The 21129-nt window shown below is 42.0% G+C and overlaps 1 protein-coding gene across 1 annotated transcript; it reads left to right on the top strand.

Moving 5' to 3' along the window:
- Positions 1-1257: 1257 nt before the first annotated feature.
- akna (AT-hook transcription factor) lies at positions 1258-20846 on the top strand. The gene is made up of 22 exons (XM_071909675.2): positions 1258-1672; positions 1876-2845; positions 3007-3310; positions 5568-5642; positions 9651-9816; positions 10106-10227; positions 10706-10765; positions 10870-10976; positions 11102-11273; positions 11752-11939; positions 12206-12370; positions 12743-12992; positions 13451-13557; positions 13805-14088; positions 14505-14661; positions 15510-15662; positions 16059-16204; positions 16361-16486; positions 17470-17586; positions 17891-17995; positions 18294-18456; positions 19109-20846. The coding sequence occupies exons 1-22, from the start codon at positions 1258-1260 to the stop codon at positions 19389-19391; spliced, it is 4635 nt and encodes a 1544-aa protein (XP_071765776.2). The 3' UTR covers positions 19392-20846.
- Positions 20847-21129: the final 283 nt, after the last annotated feature.

Here is a 21129-nt window from a genome sequence, read left to right as displayed (position 1 = left end):
AGAAGTCAGGAAACATCTGTCACAAGGGAATGGTGTACTGTTGAGATAAAAGTTTCCAAATGGAAAGCAGGTATGTTTTTGACTAGGCCAGGCTTCAATCTACCTCAAACAATTAGATAACTTCTGTGATCTTATATGAACCATCTTGTTTTCTTGTAGTTACAGGATGACAAAATTGACATGTTATGGTTTGATTGCTAAGCATGGCGTTGACAATAATTTGTACAAAATTAGTTGCTTTTCCTTATTGTAGCAATTAATCCTTCTGAGAGCCCCACTAGGAATTTCACACAGCGACTATTCCTCCTGTAGGAGAATGATAAACATTATTAATGAGAGATTAAGTGTGCTGTGGGACACATGGTTATGAAATGATTTATGCAGTGTGGATGTTTACAGAGGGGAACAGCTGTGTGTGAGCAAAAAGACAGACTGATCATTTCTTTGGTCCTTTAATCACGCTCCATCAGAGCTGGGCTGGACTGCATAAAATGAACAATTGCTTTAAATACTTTATTGGGGTGTAGTCGCATGTGTCTTTCGAAAACACAAGAAGCTTATGTGTGTGTGTGTGCTTGTCTTTTCCTTTTTGGTATCCATTCTGTAGCTAATTACTGTCTCTCTGATACTGTGTTATTACAACACAATTTATCAACTTTTAATCCTATAGGTAGAGACACAGTTATGATGTTTACTACTAGGGGTTGGTAGTGTAGGAAATTTTTCAATATTGATACCGGTTCCAGTGCATCAAATTAGAGTGAATTATTAACATGTCATTGTACATGCCATCTGATTTACTTAATACATTCAGACCTTGCTGAATTGATTTCCTCCATACAAAAAAAAGTTGAGTTCTCATTTTAAGATCCACCAGTGAATCTCTGACAACTTTCCATCTAACCTTTTGATGCCTTGAAATTGATACCCATACCAAAAAATTGGTATCATTCCAATTTTTCAATACACAGCCCTAGTTACTAACTCGTCTGTTTCAGGAAATGTATCCAAAGAGATCTACCCAGCAGACTGCTCCTCAGCCGGAACTGAAGACTGACCAATGAGTTATCCATTCCTTATTAGCTGACTGACATGCCCTGCAATCTGTAAACCTTTTTTTTTTGCCATGGCTTTGGAAGTGGGCCTAAGTGCAGAGCCAAAGCAGCAAGAAAAGATGGTGAAAGTTCCTGTACCTGGCTAGAAGAGTGCCTGAGGTCAGACCTGAATCAGAGAGAGTCAGTGATAGACCAAGAGCGAATGGAGACGAGACAGAAGAGCACCACAGCGGGGGTTTTGTTCTGGACCCCTGCCCCAGTACGCATCTCACCCACCAGCTCTGTAGCATCTGAGGACGGATGGGAGGATGCGAATGAAGAGATGAAGGCGGAGAAAGAGGAGGACTTCCACAGCCAGATGGATGAGAATGGCATCATTGGACTGAAGGAGGCGTTGGAGGATGTGGAACTGGGGGGAAATGATGGTGATGGTGATGTAGATGAAGAATGTAACCCACCCTGGTCTGCCGGAGCCAACGGGCACGATGGGTTTAGCTTAGCCCAGGAGCTAGATATGCCTCCAGATGAGCTGAGTTACAACCTGAGTGAACTGCAGGACTCTGAATCTCTGTCCCACTCTGAGCCACTCGAGGAGGATAAACACATCCTGACACTCTGTGAGTCTCTCATTATGTTCTGATATATTTCCTTTTAGTTGGCCGAAGTCTTTCTGAGCAACTTTAGACAATCTAGTTCTTTTCCAGTGCACTTAAAGCTTGACTAGTCTAGTGTTTTGTTTGGTTGAGGCGATTCATGCCTGTGCTAATCTAAACTTGAAACCTTTTTCTTCCCATTCTCCATCCCTTAATGTATTTTGCAGATGATGACATGGCGGGTAGCTTAGAGGTATGGACAGAGGATGAGGAGGTGAGGCAGAGGGAGGAAGAGGAGGAGCAGAGATGGCCGGCCCACAGACACAGCGCAGACCACCTCCCTGAGAGGGACGAACAGCTGGACATGACCGAGGAGGAGAAAGATGGAGAGGAAGAGGGGAAGAGGAGTGACAGCAAGAGAAAGAGAGATGAACACACTAGCATTTCAGGATCAAGTGCAACTGGGCTTGGAACTATGCATGGTTTAGTTGAGAGCCATATTGCCAAAGGGAACAACAGGAAGATCAGCTCAACAGCAAGGTACAGCGCTGACCTGCTAACTTTAGAAGTTGCTGGACCCTCCAAGAGAAGTTCTGAAAATAGAACACCTGACTCAGTTGTGTGTGGATCTGGCAACATCTCACCCTCCTCTCCATCCAACCTTCTCCACCCAGTATCACAGTCTCCCTCACCTCCCAGAGCTCCCACTTTTCCCCACCTCCTCTACTTCTCCTCTGAGGAAATAGCCGATGTCCCGGGGATTGAAGCCGAAACGTTCCCAGAGATGGGCTTCACAGAAAGCCTTCCAGAATCCTACAGCAGCCGTCTAACCCACCACCCCAAGCCTCATTGGCCACATGAATCAGAAAGGGAGGAGCTAAATTCCAGGACTTCTCCTAAGCCGGCAGCCATCTCTCCTGAACAAGGGATGTCAAATCATCAGAATGGAGTAAGTAATGGGCCTACGGGAGGATCAGGAAAGTCAAATAGTAACCATCGTAAGCGGCCGACTCCCTCACCAAGAAAGATGAGGCAGCACTCTCCCGAAGCCACATATTCGAGGACTCGTTCCCTTAGCAAAGTCTGGGCAGGCTCCTCGAAGTCCACCTATCAGAACACTAGTCCAGAGAGGACACCCAGAGAGAGCCACTGCAAGACCCAAGCCAGGACCATTGATGCTGAAGTGGATGAGGCCAGGTAAAGCTCACTCCCTCAACCACCAACCAAACATTAACCAATTTTAATGCTGTAACTTTCTTATCCTCCAGCCACCATTTTTCTTGTATTTCATTTTTGTTGCATCAGGTTGGTAATATTTTCATGAAAAGCACTAAACGTGAATGTTATTGCATTTACAGAAGAGGGCCTCTGAGTTACCCCACCCCAGACTTCTCCAAGGTAGAACCCAGGGTCCGTTTCCCCAAAAGTGGCTACAAGCCCCCCAAGAGCAGAGGCTCTTCCAAGACGAAGTCCCCGTCAGCTGAGCCCCCCCTGGTGTTTAAGTCCCCTGCTGACATTGTGAGAGAGGTCCTATTGAGCAGTACTGATGGACCTTCACCCTCATCAGACTCTAATACACCAACAACCTGTGTCCCCAACTCTACTGTGCCCGAGGACTTCAGATGCCCTCAGCAGGCTACCACACTGATCGAGCAGCTGCAGGTACCAGTAGAGACTGAAATATGTTGGACTGGTTTAGCAGACTTGGCATAATCCCTTTAAGGAGTTGAATTTCAGCTTTGGAATGTTATGTCCTAGCCTCTATGCCCTAGCAGGGTGCAACAGTGCAAACATCTTATTGACATAAGCTCCTAAAATGAATTGATGCTTTGTGGAAATTTGAAAAAGGAGCATGTGTGCAACATAACACTCAAAGTCAGAATTAGCATTTGAAAATATTTTCACAAGCTCCCAAAAAATTTTTTTTGTGCTCCTAAAATGTAAAAATATTTGCACCTTTTTCAAATTTCTACACACTATACACTAAAAATTTTTGGTTGAATTTTTAATGAATGTGATGTCATTATTATTGAGTTATTCTCTGGGGATATGGGTACATAATTTGATATGGGACTAATTGCACATTCTTAGCATAAGCTGACTTGTAAAAGAGCAGACAAACATTTTATGAGTGCACAAAGTTATCCTCCCTTTTATTGTTCATGGACCAGCTCAAGGCTTAATGGCAGAAATGAAAACACAGTTATAAATCGTGGTACTCAATGGGTATCATGGGTTTTTAAAGTGAACAGTATTCCCCTTTAACTAAAAGAATCTCCTCTGTCAGTGTTCTGAACCCTGAAAAGGTAGCCTTTATTGTCACCCACTCAGGTAAATTTCAGATTGAGCCCTCATATCCAAAATTCTACAAGATACCACTTGTTATTTTAACATGCAAGCATTTGACTGCCATCCTTGATCATTCACAGATGCAGCAGTAGTCCATCTAGTCTATAAAATGGTCCCACTTCACCTCCTCCCTGTTTCTGTCAAGCACAACACAAATTTTGAATTTCCCCCAGGGGATCAATAAAGTGCTATCTTATCTTGCACACAGCCTCACATCATGCAACAGATACAAATTACATTTCGGAGCTCCTTTGCAAGTCATATTTCAATCCCAGTTAGTTTTTTAGTTTCCACTTGTGTTCAACAACCACAGAGCAGCAAGTATTCTGTGGCAGTAACATATCTTAGAGCAAAATACATTGGACTTTTGTTATAGTCTGGCCCGTGTGACCCTGTCCTCCATTGAAAGTTTGATTTGAGAGGAACTGAAGGGATCTGATTGATACGTAATTGAACCAACACGGTCTAATAACCACTAAACATAGACAGAACTAAATTAAGTAGAAGTTGAAAGAGAAAATGAGAAAGTGCCCTTGGATTACAGCTGATATAATATGGTTGGATTGTGAGTCTATCTGCCTCAGGACAGCATAGACATTGCCCACATATTCCCAAATTTGAGTCTATTCTTACTGTTTAATCATTTGTGCAAGTTTGTTTGAATAGCTTTATGTGATAAAAAGTCCAATTACTTTGGGCTTGGAGCTCAAAGGTGTGTGCTTTCTAGCCGAGTTGCTTTGACTGCTGTATCAGTCAAAGCACTTGGTATGCACTGTAGATATAAATTACTATCAAAACAATCAAAAGAAGAATGTAATTTAGGTCTACTTCATTCAGTTGCCTTTTTACTTTATTTTGAAGATCAACTAGACCACACTGTAACCATGGTAACAAGATTCCAGCCGATTCATCTCAGGTTGAATAATGGCAGAATTCTTTCTGCAGTTAGGGCTTGGATGGTCTAGAGACCCTATAAGTCTGTTTATCAGTTTAACCCTGTCCTTATGTGATTTGGCCTGTATTTCAGTATCCTAGCCCTTTTGCCTTATGCTCAGAAAATAATCAATCCTCTGCGCTGAGTCATGGCATCATGTAGATATGAGACTTTGGCTTATACTACTGGTTAAAGAATGGAGATTTTGATTGAAAGTGGAAAGTGCTGTAGGGTTGGCAGATCACCGTCCTTGAGAAGACCTACATTTTTTTGCTGGCAGTCATAATATAGCGATAAGGTTGTGTGAATTACTCTTCCAAGAGGGATAAGCCTTACTTTTCACAATGACCTTTTATATATCGACAACTCCCAGCCCGACTCTGGTCTTCCCTTCTTAGCTACCACCCCATTGATTTGGAAAAGTTTTGCCATTGTACAAGTTTCATGGTACACCCACACTAGGCTTAGTATGGGTGTGATACAGAATTATTACCCATTGGTTTTCCCTTTGAATACTGAGAAATATGTTGTGTGTTGCTTGCTAACCCTTTGACTCTCTTTTCCCTCTTTCTTTCTCTCTTTCTCCTCTCCCCTCCCTCTTACTTTCTCCCCTCCCTCTCCCCCCTCTCTTTATAGGAGGACTACAACAGACTGCTGACTAAGTATGCAGAGGCGGAGAACACCATTGATCGTCTACGTTTGGAAGCCAAGGTAGTTAATCTGGGCATCAGTATCTAATTTATCACCATTCAACGGTGTGCTGTAGAGCTGGGATTCAAAAAATGGTACCTGTTGGTGCCATGCAGATTTATTTTTGGTATCGATCTCAATTTTAAGGCCCTATAACATCAGAAGTCATCAGAAAGCTTCAGAATAATGGCTTCTCACAAGGAGAATTCAAGTTTTCCTCAGTTATGGGCCTTTTTATTGAGCAAATTAATTATGCTGGATTCTGTTTAGAAAGGCAGAAGGTATATATAATGGTTAAACAGAAAGTAACTCACTTGCGTAAATGCTTTCATTCAACAAAGGAAAAGTAATGAAAACACTAGCATTTTAGAACCAGTGAACAACACATATAATTGCAACATATCATTGAATGTGTTTATATGTATATTACCATAACAGTATTAATCAACAATTAACAGTTAGTGCCTGTAAACATAATATCACATTTACAGTAGTTCAGATAAACTAATATCCTGATAATGAGAAACCAGAATATCGTTGCAGTCGGAAGAAAACCTTGTATCTTTTTCAGGAACTAAGAAAAACAGCATTGTTTTCAGATTGACCACCATGCATGTTTGAGTTTATCAGATGGTGTTTTGACAGGGTTTCATAAGCCCAAGGGTTGTATAATTTCTTTAACTGATAGAAGACCATGTAATCATTCAATTGAATTTAAAACATGAAAATCAGCAGGGTTTTCACACTACAACAGCGATACGTTAGCTGTGATATGCCATAATTAGCTGTGATACTAAGGCATGTAAAAACATCATCCCTTTTAGTGTTGGTTTTTGTGATTTGTTTTAGTTCTGTTTGCAGGTAATATTCTGCATGTGTCAACACACTGATAGACATGTGCTTCATACATAATTAGAATTGTTCAGTAAAGCACTGGCAGTTGTTGACGACAGTTTTTTCCACACTAATCTGGGATCCCTAGATTTTACCATTTAAGACTAAACTGAGGAGCACTGAATTGACATTTTAAAAGTGACATCTTGAGAAAGTCCAATTATAAATTCCTGTGTGAAATTCCCCCTGCGGGTTTTCACAGTCTAAGATTAAACCATCCATCTTGTCTCTGATGTGGTGTTTTTCTGTGAGAAGGTTTATTTTTAGTTCGCCACTGTTCTGCGTGCAAACACAGGCTGCATGAAAAGACCGAACAGCAAGCAGATGCTGTGGAGGGGCAGAGGCTCTTCCCTAGTCCATGCAATAATAGCTGGGTAAACAGGGCACCATGTACAGCGCACTGTCCAGTCAAGACCAGAGTATAAAACAGGGGGTGCAGAGAGTGTAACCACACCTGGGCTTAGGATGCTGGGGAACCCACAGAGAGGCCCCCTCCAAGATTAACTAAGGCCACAATATGCACATGAAATGACTAGAAAATGAGCAGTTAGCTATAGGGGGGATGCCCATAATAATTCATGCACCCAGTCTCCATGTGACCTGCGAATGAGGACATACAATTGTGTCTTTGTTTGTGTTTCTGCATGTGGTCGATGCTATTTTAGGTGCCCCTGCTTTATGAACTAGTGGTTAGAATAAAAAATGCAACTCTCTCTGGTTCACAAATTGTGCACTGGCAGTGGAGCTGGCGTGTTTAGTCGTGAATGGCACCAGTTGTTTATCTGGTGCAGTTGGTCTGTGCTACAAACATTAACCAGAGACCTGAAATCCATTATTGCGTCTGTATCAAGATTGTTGAGAACTCCCATTTACATTTAAGGAGGGTTTATATAGGCTATAAATCACTTAATTGACTTCTGGTCATTGTTTTCTCTGACCTTCGGCAGTATGATGGCCTTGTGATATGACGAAAATTACATGACAGCATTCCATGACAGATATGTGTAATATTTAGACTTCCTGGTAAAATTATAGTCAAATAAAGGTTAAATTAGATGCAGTCACCACATACAGGACAAAAAAAGGAAGAGATGGCATAGTCGCACCTAATGGAGTTCTAGCAACAAGATGGACAGTCACAGATGTTCATTTCTTAATCACAGTTTTTATTGGCCTATTTCTTTATTCAAATATTTATTAGCCTATTTTTTATTTTAAACTTAATTTCTCCAGTACAGTCCAGTTGAGATCAAGCAGCCCAGGCCAAGACAGTATCAGCACATTTATTTACAGACAGATGCAATGTTTCATAACAAATAATGGAATATCTCAGAAAAGTGAGATAACAAGGAAGTGAAGAGAGACACCAAGAATGATAAGAGTCTTTTTTTCTTAATATAGCATAAGTCTATTTTTGTTCAGTATACAGTGTTTTAATGGTTGTTGAAGTTGCCCCCTTTAAACAAGTATTGGCCCATTTCTATTCTGGCCGTATTGCAGTGCTCCACAATCGGCACCAATTAAAATCCGCTTACTCTGCCCCCCTCCTCTTCTCCATCTCCTTCACCACAATACTAAACAGCCATCTGTCTCTCACCCATTCTGCACAAATGCATGGGGGGCGGGGGGTTATGGCCAGGCTTATAGTGGAATTACACCAAAATTGACTTTCAGATTGTTGTTTTGCCAAGGTAGACATACTCATAACATTTTGTTGTTTTATGAGTCTTGAATAATGAGTTCTTGGGATGAAAGAAAATAAAATGCTATGACATCATTAAATTGCACTGTCTGAGATAGCTGACAGAAAATTTCACAATGAGTCATCTTATACCTGAATGAATAAATGAATGACAACATTTTCTTTATGCAATTTCAACCAGCGAATTTGATGTAATGAGGTTGCATTTTTTCTTGATCTTGAGAACTCATAACACAAAAACAACTGAAAAAAAAATCTTTCACTTACTTTTTCAGAATAACAAGCAAACAATAAATTGCAGTAGACTTCACCTTAAATCCGTTACACTACTGTAGAGTGTTCTTCTGGCAGCTTGGTATAGGATGTACTCCAGAGATTGTGGGAGTCTGATTCATGACCTTTGGTGCCATCCCCATTTTCTCCCCCATTTTCCAGTCTCTCGCCTCTCTAAACTATCTTATAAAAGAGAAACACCCTAAAAATAATCTTTGAAATAAAAAAAAGATCTTGGACGTCCTAAATGGCTCATTGGATAGGGTACAGCTCATGACCTTTTTTTTTATGTCGTTTATTATCTATCTCTCTCTCTCTCTCTCTCTCTCTCTCTCTCTCTCTCTCTCTTTCTCTCTCTCTCATCTTTCCGCTCTCTCTCTATGTTCTCCACTGGGTTTTATCTAGTAAAGCAAGAATGCTTAAAATTATCTTTTTTAAAACGTCTTTAATACAAAAAAGGATTGGCTGCATTGGACTGTTTCTTGTTGCGAAGTGGTTGAACGCCCCAGCTAGAGGGGAAAATGTGTGTGTGGTACTGTGTGGCACTGTAGAGGTCAGTATCAGGTCATTGTGATTTACTGCCTATAGGGTTCATCAGGGAGGGGCATTCTCCCAAGTCACCTTCATCCATTCAGTATGTCGGAAGAGGGAAGAGGGGGGCGTCACCAGTGTCTGCACAAAATGCATATTAATGTGATCAAATTACACCCAATGTATGCGGTTAACCCCTTTATCACACAGTCCAGTTCACATTCGATTAGTGTCTTTTCTGCACTGAAATGAGCTCCATGGTCTTCTTTTGTCTCGATCTGGGCTGCAGTTTGATGTAATGGCTCCACTTTCTGCTGCATCATATACTATATATACACCCAAGGAAGAGAGAGGCAAGACCTTCGACTTTAGGACACTAGATGGGGATGCAGGCTATGTCTACTGTGTCTGCACGTTAAAATGAGTCCCATTCATCTGAGGATATTTTTCATCTTTTTGAAAATAGTCAGCTATTTTTTTCCAATGAAAATATTGCATTTTGGAAAAGAACTCCCCATCTTTCTACTTTGACAATTCTTTAAAAAAAAAAAAAAAGCACATGCATGAAAAATGGATATTCTAGATCATGAAATGCTCATGCGTGTTCCTATTTTTCACATTTCCACCAGGTGAACCTCTACTCGGACCCCCCAAAGCCCAGCCACTCCGTCCAATCAGGAGTGATCCATGAGGGTTCAAAGTTCATGACGCTGAATTTTCCCCAGGCACAGAGAGCAGAGATCAGCTCAAGTTCTGTTTACCCGAATGGACCCGGCACCAGTCAAAGTACATTCAGCTTTCCCAGCATTTGCCACTTCACTGTCAAATTCTAAATTTCCAATATATCATATCATATAATGTATCAGTGAATCAACTTACCATCAGCCATCACTGCTGTTCTGATGGCACATTCACCACTTGACAGTTAAATGTGTCAAAATCGTATCTAATTTACATACAATCACATCATCTTGCCTTCATCCATCATTCAGCTGCTGCTCGTCTTTTCAGCATATAACTTGCAGCGCTCTTAGATCAGTTGGATTGTTTTTCTTCCCTAAGCACCTGTCTGTCAATTTAACAGGAGACTCTCCCGCTCGTCCCTCTTCGGCGACATCCATCTCATCCAGAAGAAGTTTGGGTCCTCAGGTGGGACAGCAGTTGACCAGGACTCTCTCCAAACAGGCCGACAAGTTTCTCCAGCAGGTAACTGCCCTATCAAAACTATAAGGGATGTGCTGAAGATTGTTATAGATATTGTAAATATCAGTCTGTCACAATATACTGTCTTTTTGATTAGCTTTTTGGTGCAACTATTAGAAAAGCACAAGAAAGGACTGAAAGTGGATGGCATTTAGGTCTGTCCTGTTTTGACTGGTCTGTGTTTTAATTGAACTCTTATGTATCTATTAATTTTTGTTTTGTTGTTGTCACACCAATAAGTGAACAGTGATGTATACTGAACATGTTACACAAATTGTATGTATGCTTGATAACGTTGTACATAACTTGTTCAGAAAATCTAATAAACACGAAAAGAAAGAAAAGTACAAGAAAGTAAAAAAAAAAGGAGCAAAAAAAAAAAAAGAATAAGTATTTGTAAAGGGGGCAATTTGGGTTTGATAATTCCTCTTCTTATATAGTCAAGCAGCCAGGAATTAAGCTGTTTGTGTTTTTCGTCCAGGTGCAGACATTTGAGGACCTCCTAAAGAGCGGGAAACTCAAACCTTTTGAACAAATGAAGGTAATTACAGCAAATTGACTTGAGCTGAGATCTGTAATCCTTCAGAAGGGCCCCTCCAAGTGGCCACCTCACATCCTAACTAATGAACTCATGTTGTCCTCCAGGGTCTTTCCCAGCTTGTCCAGGGACTTGACTCTTTAGAAAGGGGTTACCTGTTAGCAAGAGACGAGCACAGACTGGCGGCAGAAATAGGCCCCTTCGACCCCAATAGGTGAGGGTGATGTCCAAGATAATTGGAGATTTCTTTTTGTATGGGCCTGATTCAAGTGGACTCAAATAATATTTTTTGTGCTGTGTGCATGTATGTGTGTGCTTGTGTGTGTGTGTGTGTGTCAGGGAGTTGGAGGGGCTCATCTTCCAGTGTGGGATGCGTGTGGAGGAGCTGAAGGAGCAGGTGGAACAGATGGGACAGGACCAGCCCACTCAAGAGGCCCCTCCCTCCCCACCCCCCCACCCAACCCCTTTATCTGTGCCTGCAGAGGGCGGAGAACCCATGCCACACCCTGAGGTAACACCATAGCTCTGCTACATCTAAATGTACAGAGCTGTAGAATGTTTGATGTATGAACATACAGTATAGTCTCTTGTCCATAGTATAGTCTTCCACTGTCCCTTTGAACCCCATAATCGCTCAGTAAGACATAGGCAGTGATCTCATGTCCCTCACACCCTGCCTGAGGAGATTAAGCTGACAAAATGACTCACTCCTAAAACATATTTTTACAGACAAGACTTTATGTGTTTTTACATGTGTGTGTATATATATATATATATATATATATATATATATATATATATATATATATATATATATATATATATATATATATATATATATATATTTATTTATTTTGTACTTTTATTTATCATTTTTTTTATTATAATTCAAGTTTTAGTTAGCTCCTTTTAAAAAGACTTCATTAAAATTAATATTGGTATCATTAAAGTTGATCTGTCTCTCTTTCTCCCTCTTTCCTTCCTTCCAGAGCCCACTGTTGCCTGTGGCAGTTGAATCAGGAGGGGTGGTGGGGGTGGAGGTGAGCTCAGCCAGCGGAGAGAGTGATGGAGACGAGGCAGAGATGGAGGATGAGGAGGCTCTGCCATCTCTCTTCCTCAGGCCCCTCCACCGCAAACACAGACTGGTAGAACAAGACTTCAGCATGCTAATGGACCAGTGAGTCGCAATATTATTTTTAATTTTGATAGTAGTCTTCAGCACGTCAACCGTTGCGTATGAATCATCAATAAAAGAGTGACCATCAGTGTCTGTACTGTGGAAGGCTTTTTCCCCTCAACCTGAGAAGAAATGTTTCCTATTATTTGCCCCACTGGCGGAAGGGGATCTGGAAAATACTGAGCTCAGCCAGCAGCCTTGCTTTTTACTTATTTTGCATATCAGACAAACGCTGAACTGTCCCTGTTTTTCATCCTTCTGTCTAGTTACCAAAGCTTCAAGGAGCTTCCCAACCTCTTAGACCATGGTCTGAGGGAAGGAGTCCCCCTCTCTCCTGGTACAGGAAATGGCATGCAGCATGGGGAAGAAGGGAAGGAGGGACTGTACCAAGGAACTGGAAATGTAGAAGTTCAGAACAGTCTCCCACAGAGGTTAGTCTCAAGACCAGTGGGCAAGACAAGTGGAGTTGCACTGTGATCAAACAGTACAATAGTGTTCTTGTACTGGACAGCTCCTAGGTTGTGTGCGTGCGTGCCCTCCCTTCCCCCTACAACACCCTGAGGCTGTTGCTGTAAATAACAAAGTGCTCTAAGAATGTAAACTTGCCTGGTTACATTTGTTCTTAATCAACCTGCATTAAAAAGAAGATTGGGTTCCCAGTCAATTTGCTTGGTAAATAAGGGATTAGAAATGAATAAATACAATAAATACACAAATACACACAGACCAGTGTCTTCTTTTGATCCACAAGCAAATTCCCTTAGCTCCATTGTACCAGTTTTTCTGTGCTTTTCTGTTGACAGACAAGCCAAATCAGGTCATCAGGACTCTCCTCCTGTTTCAACCGGCAAACAGAGGACCAACAAGTCAGATCCTCCTTCTCCTAGAGGCCCCAGCCGGTCCCCAGCCCTTCCCAGTCGTCTTCCCAGCGGCAGTAGGAGGTTGGAGGTGGGGAAGTCCCACAGCAGCAGCCTGACCAGTCTAGGGGAGAGCGCCGCGTCGGAGAGGAGGGGCTCCAAACTACAACCTGGGAGCAGGAGAGTGCTTTCTCAGGTCAGTTATATTGTACGCTGCCAGTGTGAATAACGTTGTTTTATTGATTCACCAAGGCCTCGGGCACAGACACACTCACAGTAGCCTCTTGGCCACTGTTGCACTTAAAACGGGCGTAATTAGGTGAGACAGTGCTCATCGTTTGCACGTGTGCAGAGTCCAGGCCTCAGAGGGTTTTACTTTAGGTTTTTGCGGTGCTCATACCTTGGGTTGCACAATTAATCATGCATAATGTAGATAATGTATGTTGTCCTGTGTGACCCTGATCAAATTATGTGTCGGCTGTGGTAAAATTGCCTGTATGTTCATTGGTGATGTTTATATGTGATGTGCACTCTGTTGCTTTGTGGTGGTGGGATGCAACAAATAGAACTATGTAGTTTTGAGAAACACTGTTATGTCCACATAGCAGTGTAGACAGATTTTGCATAATCCCTGTTCTGTGTTATGTTCTCCAGGATGGGATCATCTCTCCAGAGACAGACAGCGGTTTTGTCGGCTCGGAGAGCAGCCGTCTGACTCTTGCTGCAGTTCCCAGCCCCATCCACCAGAGGGCTTCAGCGAGGTAAGAAGCTGTAGAACAACTCTCCCTCCGCCCATGTTTACTGCACTGTAAATCTCACCTCATATCACATCCCCCACCCCTGACACACACACAATGAGCTGATCTCTGATTCCACACCTCTCTAAACCCCATGACTAGCTGTTTTGCTGTTATTTCCCTCAAAACAGACAGCTTCCTTCTCCCCTTTTTAATCTTATCGGTGTGCTTTCTGTCTTTGTCTCCCTCATCTTCCTCCCTGGTGTCGTAGCGTGTCGCTCCCTCAGGAAGGGAACCCAGGGAAACCCCAGGCAGGTCCAGGCTCAGGTCCGCCTCTCCCTGCCTCCTCACCATCAGATAGACGCACATCCTTGGAGCACAGTGATGGCTCCCAGCTCAGCAACCCCAGGCAGATACAGGGACAAACAAGGAGAAGCAGGAGGGGGGAGAGGAGACGCACCTCAACCTCCAGCTCTCAAGAGCGCTGGGCCCGTCAGACACCCCAAACCAGGGCTGACAGTGGGACCAGTGAGTTTGGGCTGGACAGTGACCACAGTGAGTCCAAACAGCTTCTGAATAAAGATGCATATCCACCGGTAGTGAGTCGAGGTGCAACTAGAAATTTAAGCAACATAACCTCACACTACTCTTACTCACAGTGAATATATTATTATTTTTTCAGCTAGATTAAATCCCTTTTGGCCATCAGTTGAGGTTCTCATGTCTCTCAAGTTACATGTGTATATATAAGTTATTTGAAATAATTTCAAGAGAATGTTTTTCATCCATGAAATCAACACCATGGCCTGTAGGCCTGTCTTTAGTAATGCCACAACAAAATATAGTCACCAACTTTCTCTGTCTAATTTATATTTTTTATATCTTTGTCCCTTTTTCTCATTCATGACCTCTTTATTCCATGGTGTTTCCTTTCATTAAGTGTTTACGCTACTCCCTTCCTCTGTCCTCAGCCCACACTGTGTCAGAGGAGGAAGAGGGACAGAATGACCAATACGCCGAATCCACCAATTCTCAGCACAGCTACCGCCCAAGCCCCTCCCCCGCTGCACCGTATCACCATGGCGATCCTCTCAGAGCACTGAGCTCCGGTCAGGTGACAAATCGCAAGTGAGTGTCTCTAGCAGCAGCTGCCATGGCGATAGTTGTGCAAACACGGCCAGGTTTATGTCTCCCTTCAGAGATCATGGGCTGGGACTAGGAGTGAACGAGCTACTGCTGCATTACAGTACGATAAGAGGGCAGAATGTTCCAGCAAACACACCGCCACATCTGAGAGCTACACTTCCTATAGCTGCTCTCTGATGAGTCTGGCAGAAAAAAACGACTGTATGTGTTTTATATCAGTGCGTAGCAATGATTTCTGTTGGATGAGATTAATCATTTCAGAAGATATACCCTGAATTTGAGTCGACGTTTTATTTCCTCGATGCTTACCTTGTAAAATTGGACTGCACATCTTGTGAAATGCAGAACCCTCTTTAATGTTTATATTATCATATTCTCTTCTATGTATTTTATTACAGAAACGGCTGCTAGTGCTTGCATATAGGAGGTACTCTGTCTTGTTTCCTGCATGGTGTGGTGTTGCATGAGTCAGATCTGAATATTAATATGGATTACTTTTCAAAGAGTGGGTGTACGTTTGGTCTGACACATGTCTGGATGTTGTGAATCACTGGGCGAATTGCTCGCTCGAATGTTTTTGCAGTGCAACACTTGTGCAGTTGTGGGTCCTGGACTTGGCAGCTAAGCCTAGTGTATGACCTATGGTTTGTTGAAATGCACTAAGCAGATCCTGCATACCATGTGGTGATAACATAACAAAACAAGCATGTGTATTAGGCAAGAAAGGACCCCATCTTGGATTTTAGTATGTGATATTAACCGTCTTTGTCTATCGTGTGTTTGTGCACGTGTGTGTTTGTGTGTGTGTGTGTGTGTGTGTGTGTGTTTAGTGAGGCTATCCAGAACCTGCAGGCCGAGGTGACGAGACTAAAGGAGAGACTAGAAAGCAGTCTGAGAAAGTCAAGGCCTCTCAGCTCAGTCAGAGCCGCCCCGTCAGCACAGGGGAACCACACGCACCGCAACACCTCTACTCCTCGCATCAGGTTGGTATTTATCTTCCAGTGGTAACAGTACAGTCCTTCATCATGCATCTGTCCTGCATTAGTGCTGCAGAGGCCACTACAACCTATTCTTTGTTCAGTTTTGTAAGCAAGAAAGAACAGACACACAGTAATAGAAATCGTTTCCCTCAAACAACTGCTTGCCAGATTCTTATGCCTTCCTTGTGTTTTCTCTCAACTGAAAATTGAAGAGAATTTGAATTGTCCATACGATTTCTCTCCAGACTGGAGCAATAGTAAAGAAATAGTTCAGCAAGCTTGCAGTGAAAAGTTAAACTTTCACATTGGCTAAATCTGTATATACATCTGTGCACATTGCTTGATATCTGCTTTTACAACTCTGCCTGTAGTTAATTTGGTCTTCTGTCTTTTGCTCAGGTCTGGGCAGCGAAGGAGGGATGGTAGTAGAGGGGAAAGAAGGGAGAGAAGGATCGTTGATGAGTTGGAGGAGGAATGCGCTCCAAGGCCAGCCCCCAGGAAGAGATCGGCTTCTGGACCCAGACAGAGACCAGAGCTGGACATCAGTAAGTTCATTTTATTTGATTTATTAAAGACATGCAACATACATTAAACCTAAATGTGAAAATTGATTGTGCATGTGATTTTAACAATACACAATAGGTATGTACAGTAATATAACGTTCATCATATAATGTTCAATATTTGTGTCTCATTTCCAGCTACAGATTCAGAGCATGATCACTCCACACACCAACCTCGGCTCTCCAGACGTATCCCAACATCCCCTGCAGCACCAGATAATTGCCGCAGTTCAGATACTGTCCGGAGCAGGAGAGCGCCCACCAGTAAGAATATCGATCCATCCAGTTCAGGGGTTTTTTGGTAGACTTTTTACCAGCATACAGAAATCCATTTACCATTTTTAGGAAACTTTAGAGATTTTGGCTGATGGTCCTACATTGAGTGAGCAGGTTGGGGTTTTGTGTCTTGCTCATGGACACGTGACAGTGTCGCTGTTACAGGAATTGAACCTGTGACCTTTCAGTCATGGGGCAGTTTCTCTAACCACTAGGCCAACCCAACACCCTATTGATACAATTTAAAATACAAATGTACGTGATTGTCTATTAAATACAAATGTACGTGATTGTCTATTAAATTAACTGAGAGCCCTGAATTAAAAAGCAGTTCTTCCATGTTCCACATGGTGTGCCGGTGTGTGTCTAATTCTTGGAGAATTGAAAACTGTATTCTATGTCTCTATTGTAATGCAGTGTTTTCCCTTATGTAATTACTTGTGGTCGGCCACTGCTATATTAAACAGACACGGCACAAGTAGATTTCCCAAACTGACGACAACATATTAGCAGCACTTCTTGCATTGCTCATAACAAGACTTTTTATTGCTGGCGTCAGAGTGCTAACACCACAAATAGTCTCAGAAAATGTGTGCAACACTGTAATGTATTATGATACACACAGGGCCTTCTGACTTCTTGCGGCATACAATTAATTGCTAGAAATGACCCCAGTCTCTCTTTTATGCCTTTATATTAGAGTTACAGTTATTTTGCTATTTTACACTCTTTTAGCTAAATATATAAAAGTTGACATGGCTGACATCATGGCAGGCCAACAAAAAATACAAAATAGATGTATAAGATTACCTATGTGGTTTGAATTGGAATCTACAAGCATGGGATATGTGTGTAACACTAGTGTGTGTGTGTGTGTGGGGGGGGGTTGTTTGTTTTTTGCTATTTTTTCACTTGGCCTCACCCCTGTGTGTGTGTGTGTGTGTGTGTGTGTGTGTGTGTGTGTGTTGCAGGGCAGCATCCTGGCCTGTCTGAGCGTGTGTCTGAAGCAGCAGATGAACCTGACAGCAGAGGAAGTCGAGCCCCAGTTTGTCCGCAGTGTTCCTCACGTCACCATGGACACTCCGAACGTAAGAGGGCTCCTGTCATTCTGGGGCAGAAATAGTGCTTTGTCTGTTTTTTTCTGTATGCTGCTTGTTATAATTCTTGCTGTATGCTTTGTTAGGCTTTGTTAAATGTTATTACTTCAACCTCTTTGCTTTCTATATTGTTCACAGTGTTTTTGTAAAGGCCATTTGCGACACAAATGCACTTCAAATAAATTTGATTTTATTTGATTTGAAACCAGTGCAGCTGTTATCTCATCATTCACAGACTTGCTTGAATTGTTGAGTAGCTTTCTTCAGTCCTCCGTCTGTCTGTCTTTTTCATCAGGGCCAGTGGGTGGCGACAGCGAGCCGGTCCACACCTCCTCTCACTCTCGTCACTGTCCGCTCTGTGGGCGTCCGGAGCCGTGCAGGAGTACAAACACTGAGCCAGGTTAGAGCCTGTGTGATGAACGCTGTTTAATTAATACTGCATGTCGTTGCATAATATTGAATTTTGCACGTGTACAGTGATAAATACAGTACATTTTTTCTTCTACTAACCCTTTTCATTGTATGTGAGGTTCTGTTGACATTGTAACGTGTGTCCTTATGTGTCCTTCCTGTACATTTAATTTACTCTACAAATAATGCAATTCTGATCCCCATAAATGAAACGAGTATTACTGGCTCTGGAGTTAAGTATTGTTGTCTTTGGTGGCAGCAGTCTTGACCCGCTCTCTGGTTCACAGCGCGTAGGAGAGAGCGAGAGTCGGACCCCGCACACAGAAGCTGCCAACCAACCGCGTCCCTTGACAGAGGCGGGAGGGGCGGCTACTTGGCAGCGCCGGCCCCGCCTGTGCTGGGCAGCGTGCCGCTGGTGCAGTGCGTGCCGGTGTGTCCGCCACCCGTCCTGTGAGTAACCCGCCCACTCCCCAGACACATGGTGAACGGCCCATTAGGTTAATTTCATCCACAACCTCTCTCCAATCTAAATTAAATTTCTCTCACTGCAGAGACTTTTGCACTCTCCTCACTGATGATTTGCAAACACAAATTATGTGAGCAGGCACACTTTTACAGAGGAATCAACTTTTGCTGATCTGTAACGATAAGGATGAAAAAGACGCATTTCATTCGAGGTCGGGAGTTGATGTAGAGACATTTAACAACCATCTTGAAGAAGAATTATACATATTTTTGGACTTTTTCTTTCCTTTGGATTTTTTCTTTAGGAGTTACAAGCTGTCAAGATCGAGGCAAATTAAAACCTATGATGTCATCAAATTGCTTAGATGGGTGAAAACAAATTTTAGGGACGGTTCATGTATCTGTATTAAACCTCCAAAATTATGAAAAAGTAGATACTTATTATAGGTACAAGAGGAACAGAAACACAAAACAATCCGATTTTTAGAAAATGTCTCCTGCAGATTAGCAAACTACAAGTTGATTTAGAATTTCACTTTAACTGTCAGGACATAAACAACTGTGTGTTATTTTGGATTGTGAGTTGCTTCACCTGATAACAAGATTTCAGCACATCAACCATATTTTCTCTTTTCAGGCTCTACTCCAGTCCTGTGACGAAGATGGACTCCTACCCGCAGCCCTTCTGTGTGTCTTTAGGCAGTGGTGTGGGCGCGTCCTCGGGGGTCAGGGGTCGTGGGGAGGTGAGGGGTCACACGGGCCACTCCGTGTCCGCTGACGAGCAGCGCTGCCTGGACAGCTCTCTGAACAGCGCCATCAAGGCGGCTAGAGACATGAAACACACCTCCGGACGCATGGCCCGCTCTCTGGCTACTGGGCTGCACTACCAGGAGTCGCTGTCACAATCCTGCATCTACTAGACTCACGTTTCCCTTTTACCCTGCGTTCACATCTTAGACACCTTCTTTTTGAGCAAATGAGCATATATTTCTAGATTGTCAAAATTACCTGCCACAGCACCCAGACAATACAAAACACCAAACCTCTCAAGTCTTGTGTGACAGTGTATGAAAGCTCCCACACCTATCTACTGACAGAACAGAGCCAGGTAAGGTGGAGTTTTCCGCAATCCTTCTTTCTTTGTAACTTTTCCTTGGCCCATAAGTAAAGAGAGAAGACTCTTGGCAAAGGTTTCTTTTCCCCTACTTTTTTATATAAATTCATAGTTTTTTGACAAAAGTCTGTCTCAGGTGTCCAAACATGATGTTCTTTCTCTAGCAGACATTATATTTACTTTTAAAAAATGCACTGATGTACATTGCAATGACAGACTAACTTTGTAGCATGTAGTACTGTAGATCAGTTTGATTGAAAATGTTGATCTTAGCTTAACCAATGAAAACAAATGAAGGAAAAAAACGAGAATCGCTGCTATGCTGTCTTATAAACATGAGGTAATACTGATAGGCCTCATAATTATTTTGAGCTATTATTTATTGATCATTCAGTTGTGCTTTTGTTTTTGATGTTTTCTTGTTTGTATAAATATGAATATGATTTTCAGTGTTATTTTAGTTGGCGTACACCTTTTCTAATTGGTGCTTCAGTAGCATGTGATGCTGTGAATGAAATGCACTCCCTCTCATTGCACCTGTTGAGATGAACACAGTTTTGGACTGTAATACTAGCATGGCTGGAAGTGAGGAGTTTCTAAACAACCGTATATACCTTTTGTAAATGGTGATATCAGTTCATCACTCCATATCTCTAAAACATAATGAATTCAGTCTGTAGTGTTATCATTTAGCCATCAAGGTCTAGTTTAAGATACTAAGATGCTCTCCTTAAAAAGCTTGTTAAACTGTTTTCATTTTGTCATATCAATCGTTTTGTGTCTGTAGGTGTCACTTTTTTTTTTACAAACAGTGGATATCATTTTGGAATGAAACTTTGTACAGTATTCTTTAATAACCTTTCAAGACTTCACGAACCAGACCTACAAAGCTATGTGAATAGCTTATAATGCCTTCCATATCTCACTATAGACAACCAATTATGTGGATGTACATCATACATTCACACACCTCAGCAGTAAAACTTATATTAAGCTATATTAGGCCTATATATTAAGCTTCAAAGCTAGTGTGGATGCATCTTTTTACATGGGTGGGAATGGCTAATGGGAACAGAGGAATAAGACTATTTTTTTAGATGAAGTAGTGATTTTTTATTTTTTTTATTTTTTTGTTTAACACATACTGTAGAACTGTGGGTGCTGTAATTATTGTTTCGTTGCATTTAAAAAAAAATTATTATTGCTGATCCTTTTGTACTTTTGTACCATTGTTGATTTTCTCATAATGTCTTTATGAATATTTTGCAGGAAATAATTTCTATTGTCCCTTGGGAGCCAAATAAAGGTTGAAATAGAAATTGTTTTAGTGGCACCCTGTTTTAACATTGCAACATAAAATCCTGTGTATTGATAAATGTTTAGTGTCACCCTCCTTTAAGTTTATTTTAGAAACTAAAGCAACATAGACTAATTGCTTGCTAGGCAAAAGCAGAGAGAGAAAAGTATAAGGAAGAGTTAAGTCTGTGCTCTTGTAATGGAAGCCAATTTATTAGACAGCCTTAGTACATAGGTACACATGGAAG

Source organism: Centroberyx gerrardi, chromosome 2 (genome assembly GCF_048128805.1).
Source record: "Centroberyx gerrardi isolate f3 chromosome 2, fCenGer3.hap1.cur.20231027, whole genome shotgun sequence".
Lineage (NCBI taxonomy): Eukaryota > Metazoa > Chordata > Actinopteri > Beryciformes > Berycidae > Centroberyx > Centroberyx gerrardi.
The sequence above is the reverse complement of the archived record's forward strand: the minus strand, read 5'-3'. Positions and strand labels throughout refer to the sequence as shown.

Excerpts from the sequence above, each read along its gene's own strand:
- akna (XM_071909675.2), top strand. The coding sequence starts at position 1,258 with ATGGAGACGAGACAGAAGAGCACCACAGCGGGGGTTTTGTTCTGGACC. Across the intron at positions 14,089-14,504 it reads TGGGCTGGACAGTGACCACA|CCCACACTGTGTCAGAGGAG; the intron begins GTGAGTCCAAAC and ends CTCTGTCCTCAG. Across the intron at positions 18,457-19,108 it reads GTGTGTCCGCCACCCGTCCT|GCTCTACTCCAGTCCTGTGA; the intron begins GTGAGTAACCCG and ends TTCTCTTTTCAG.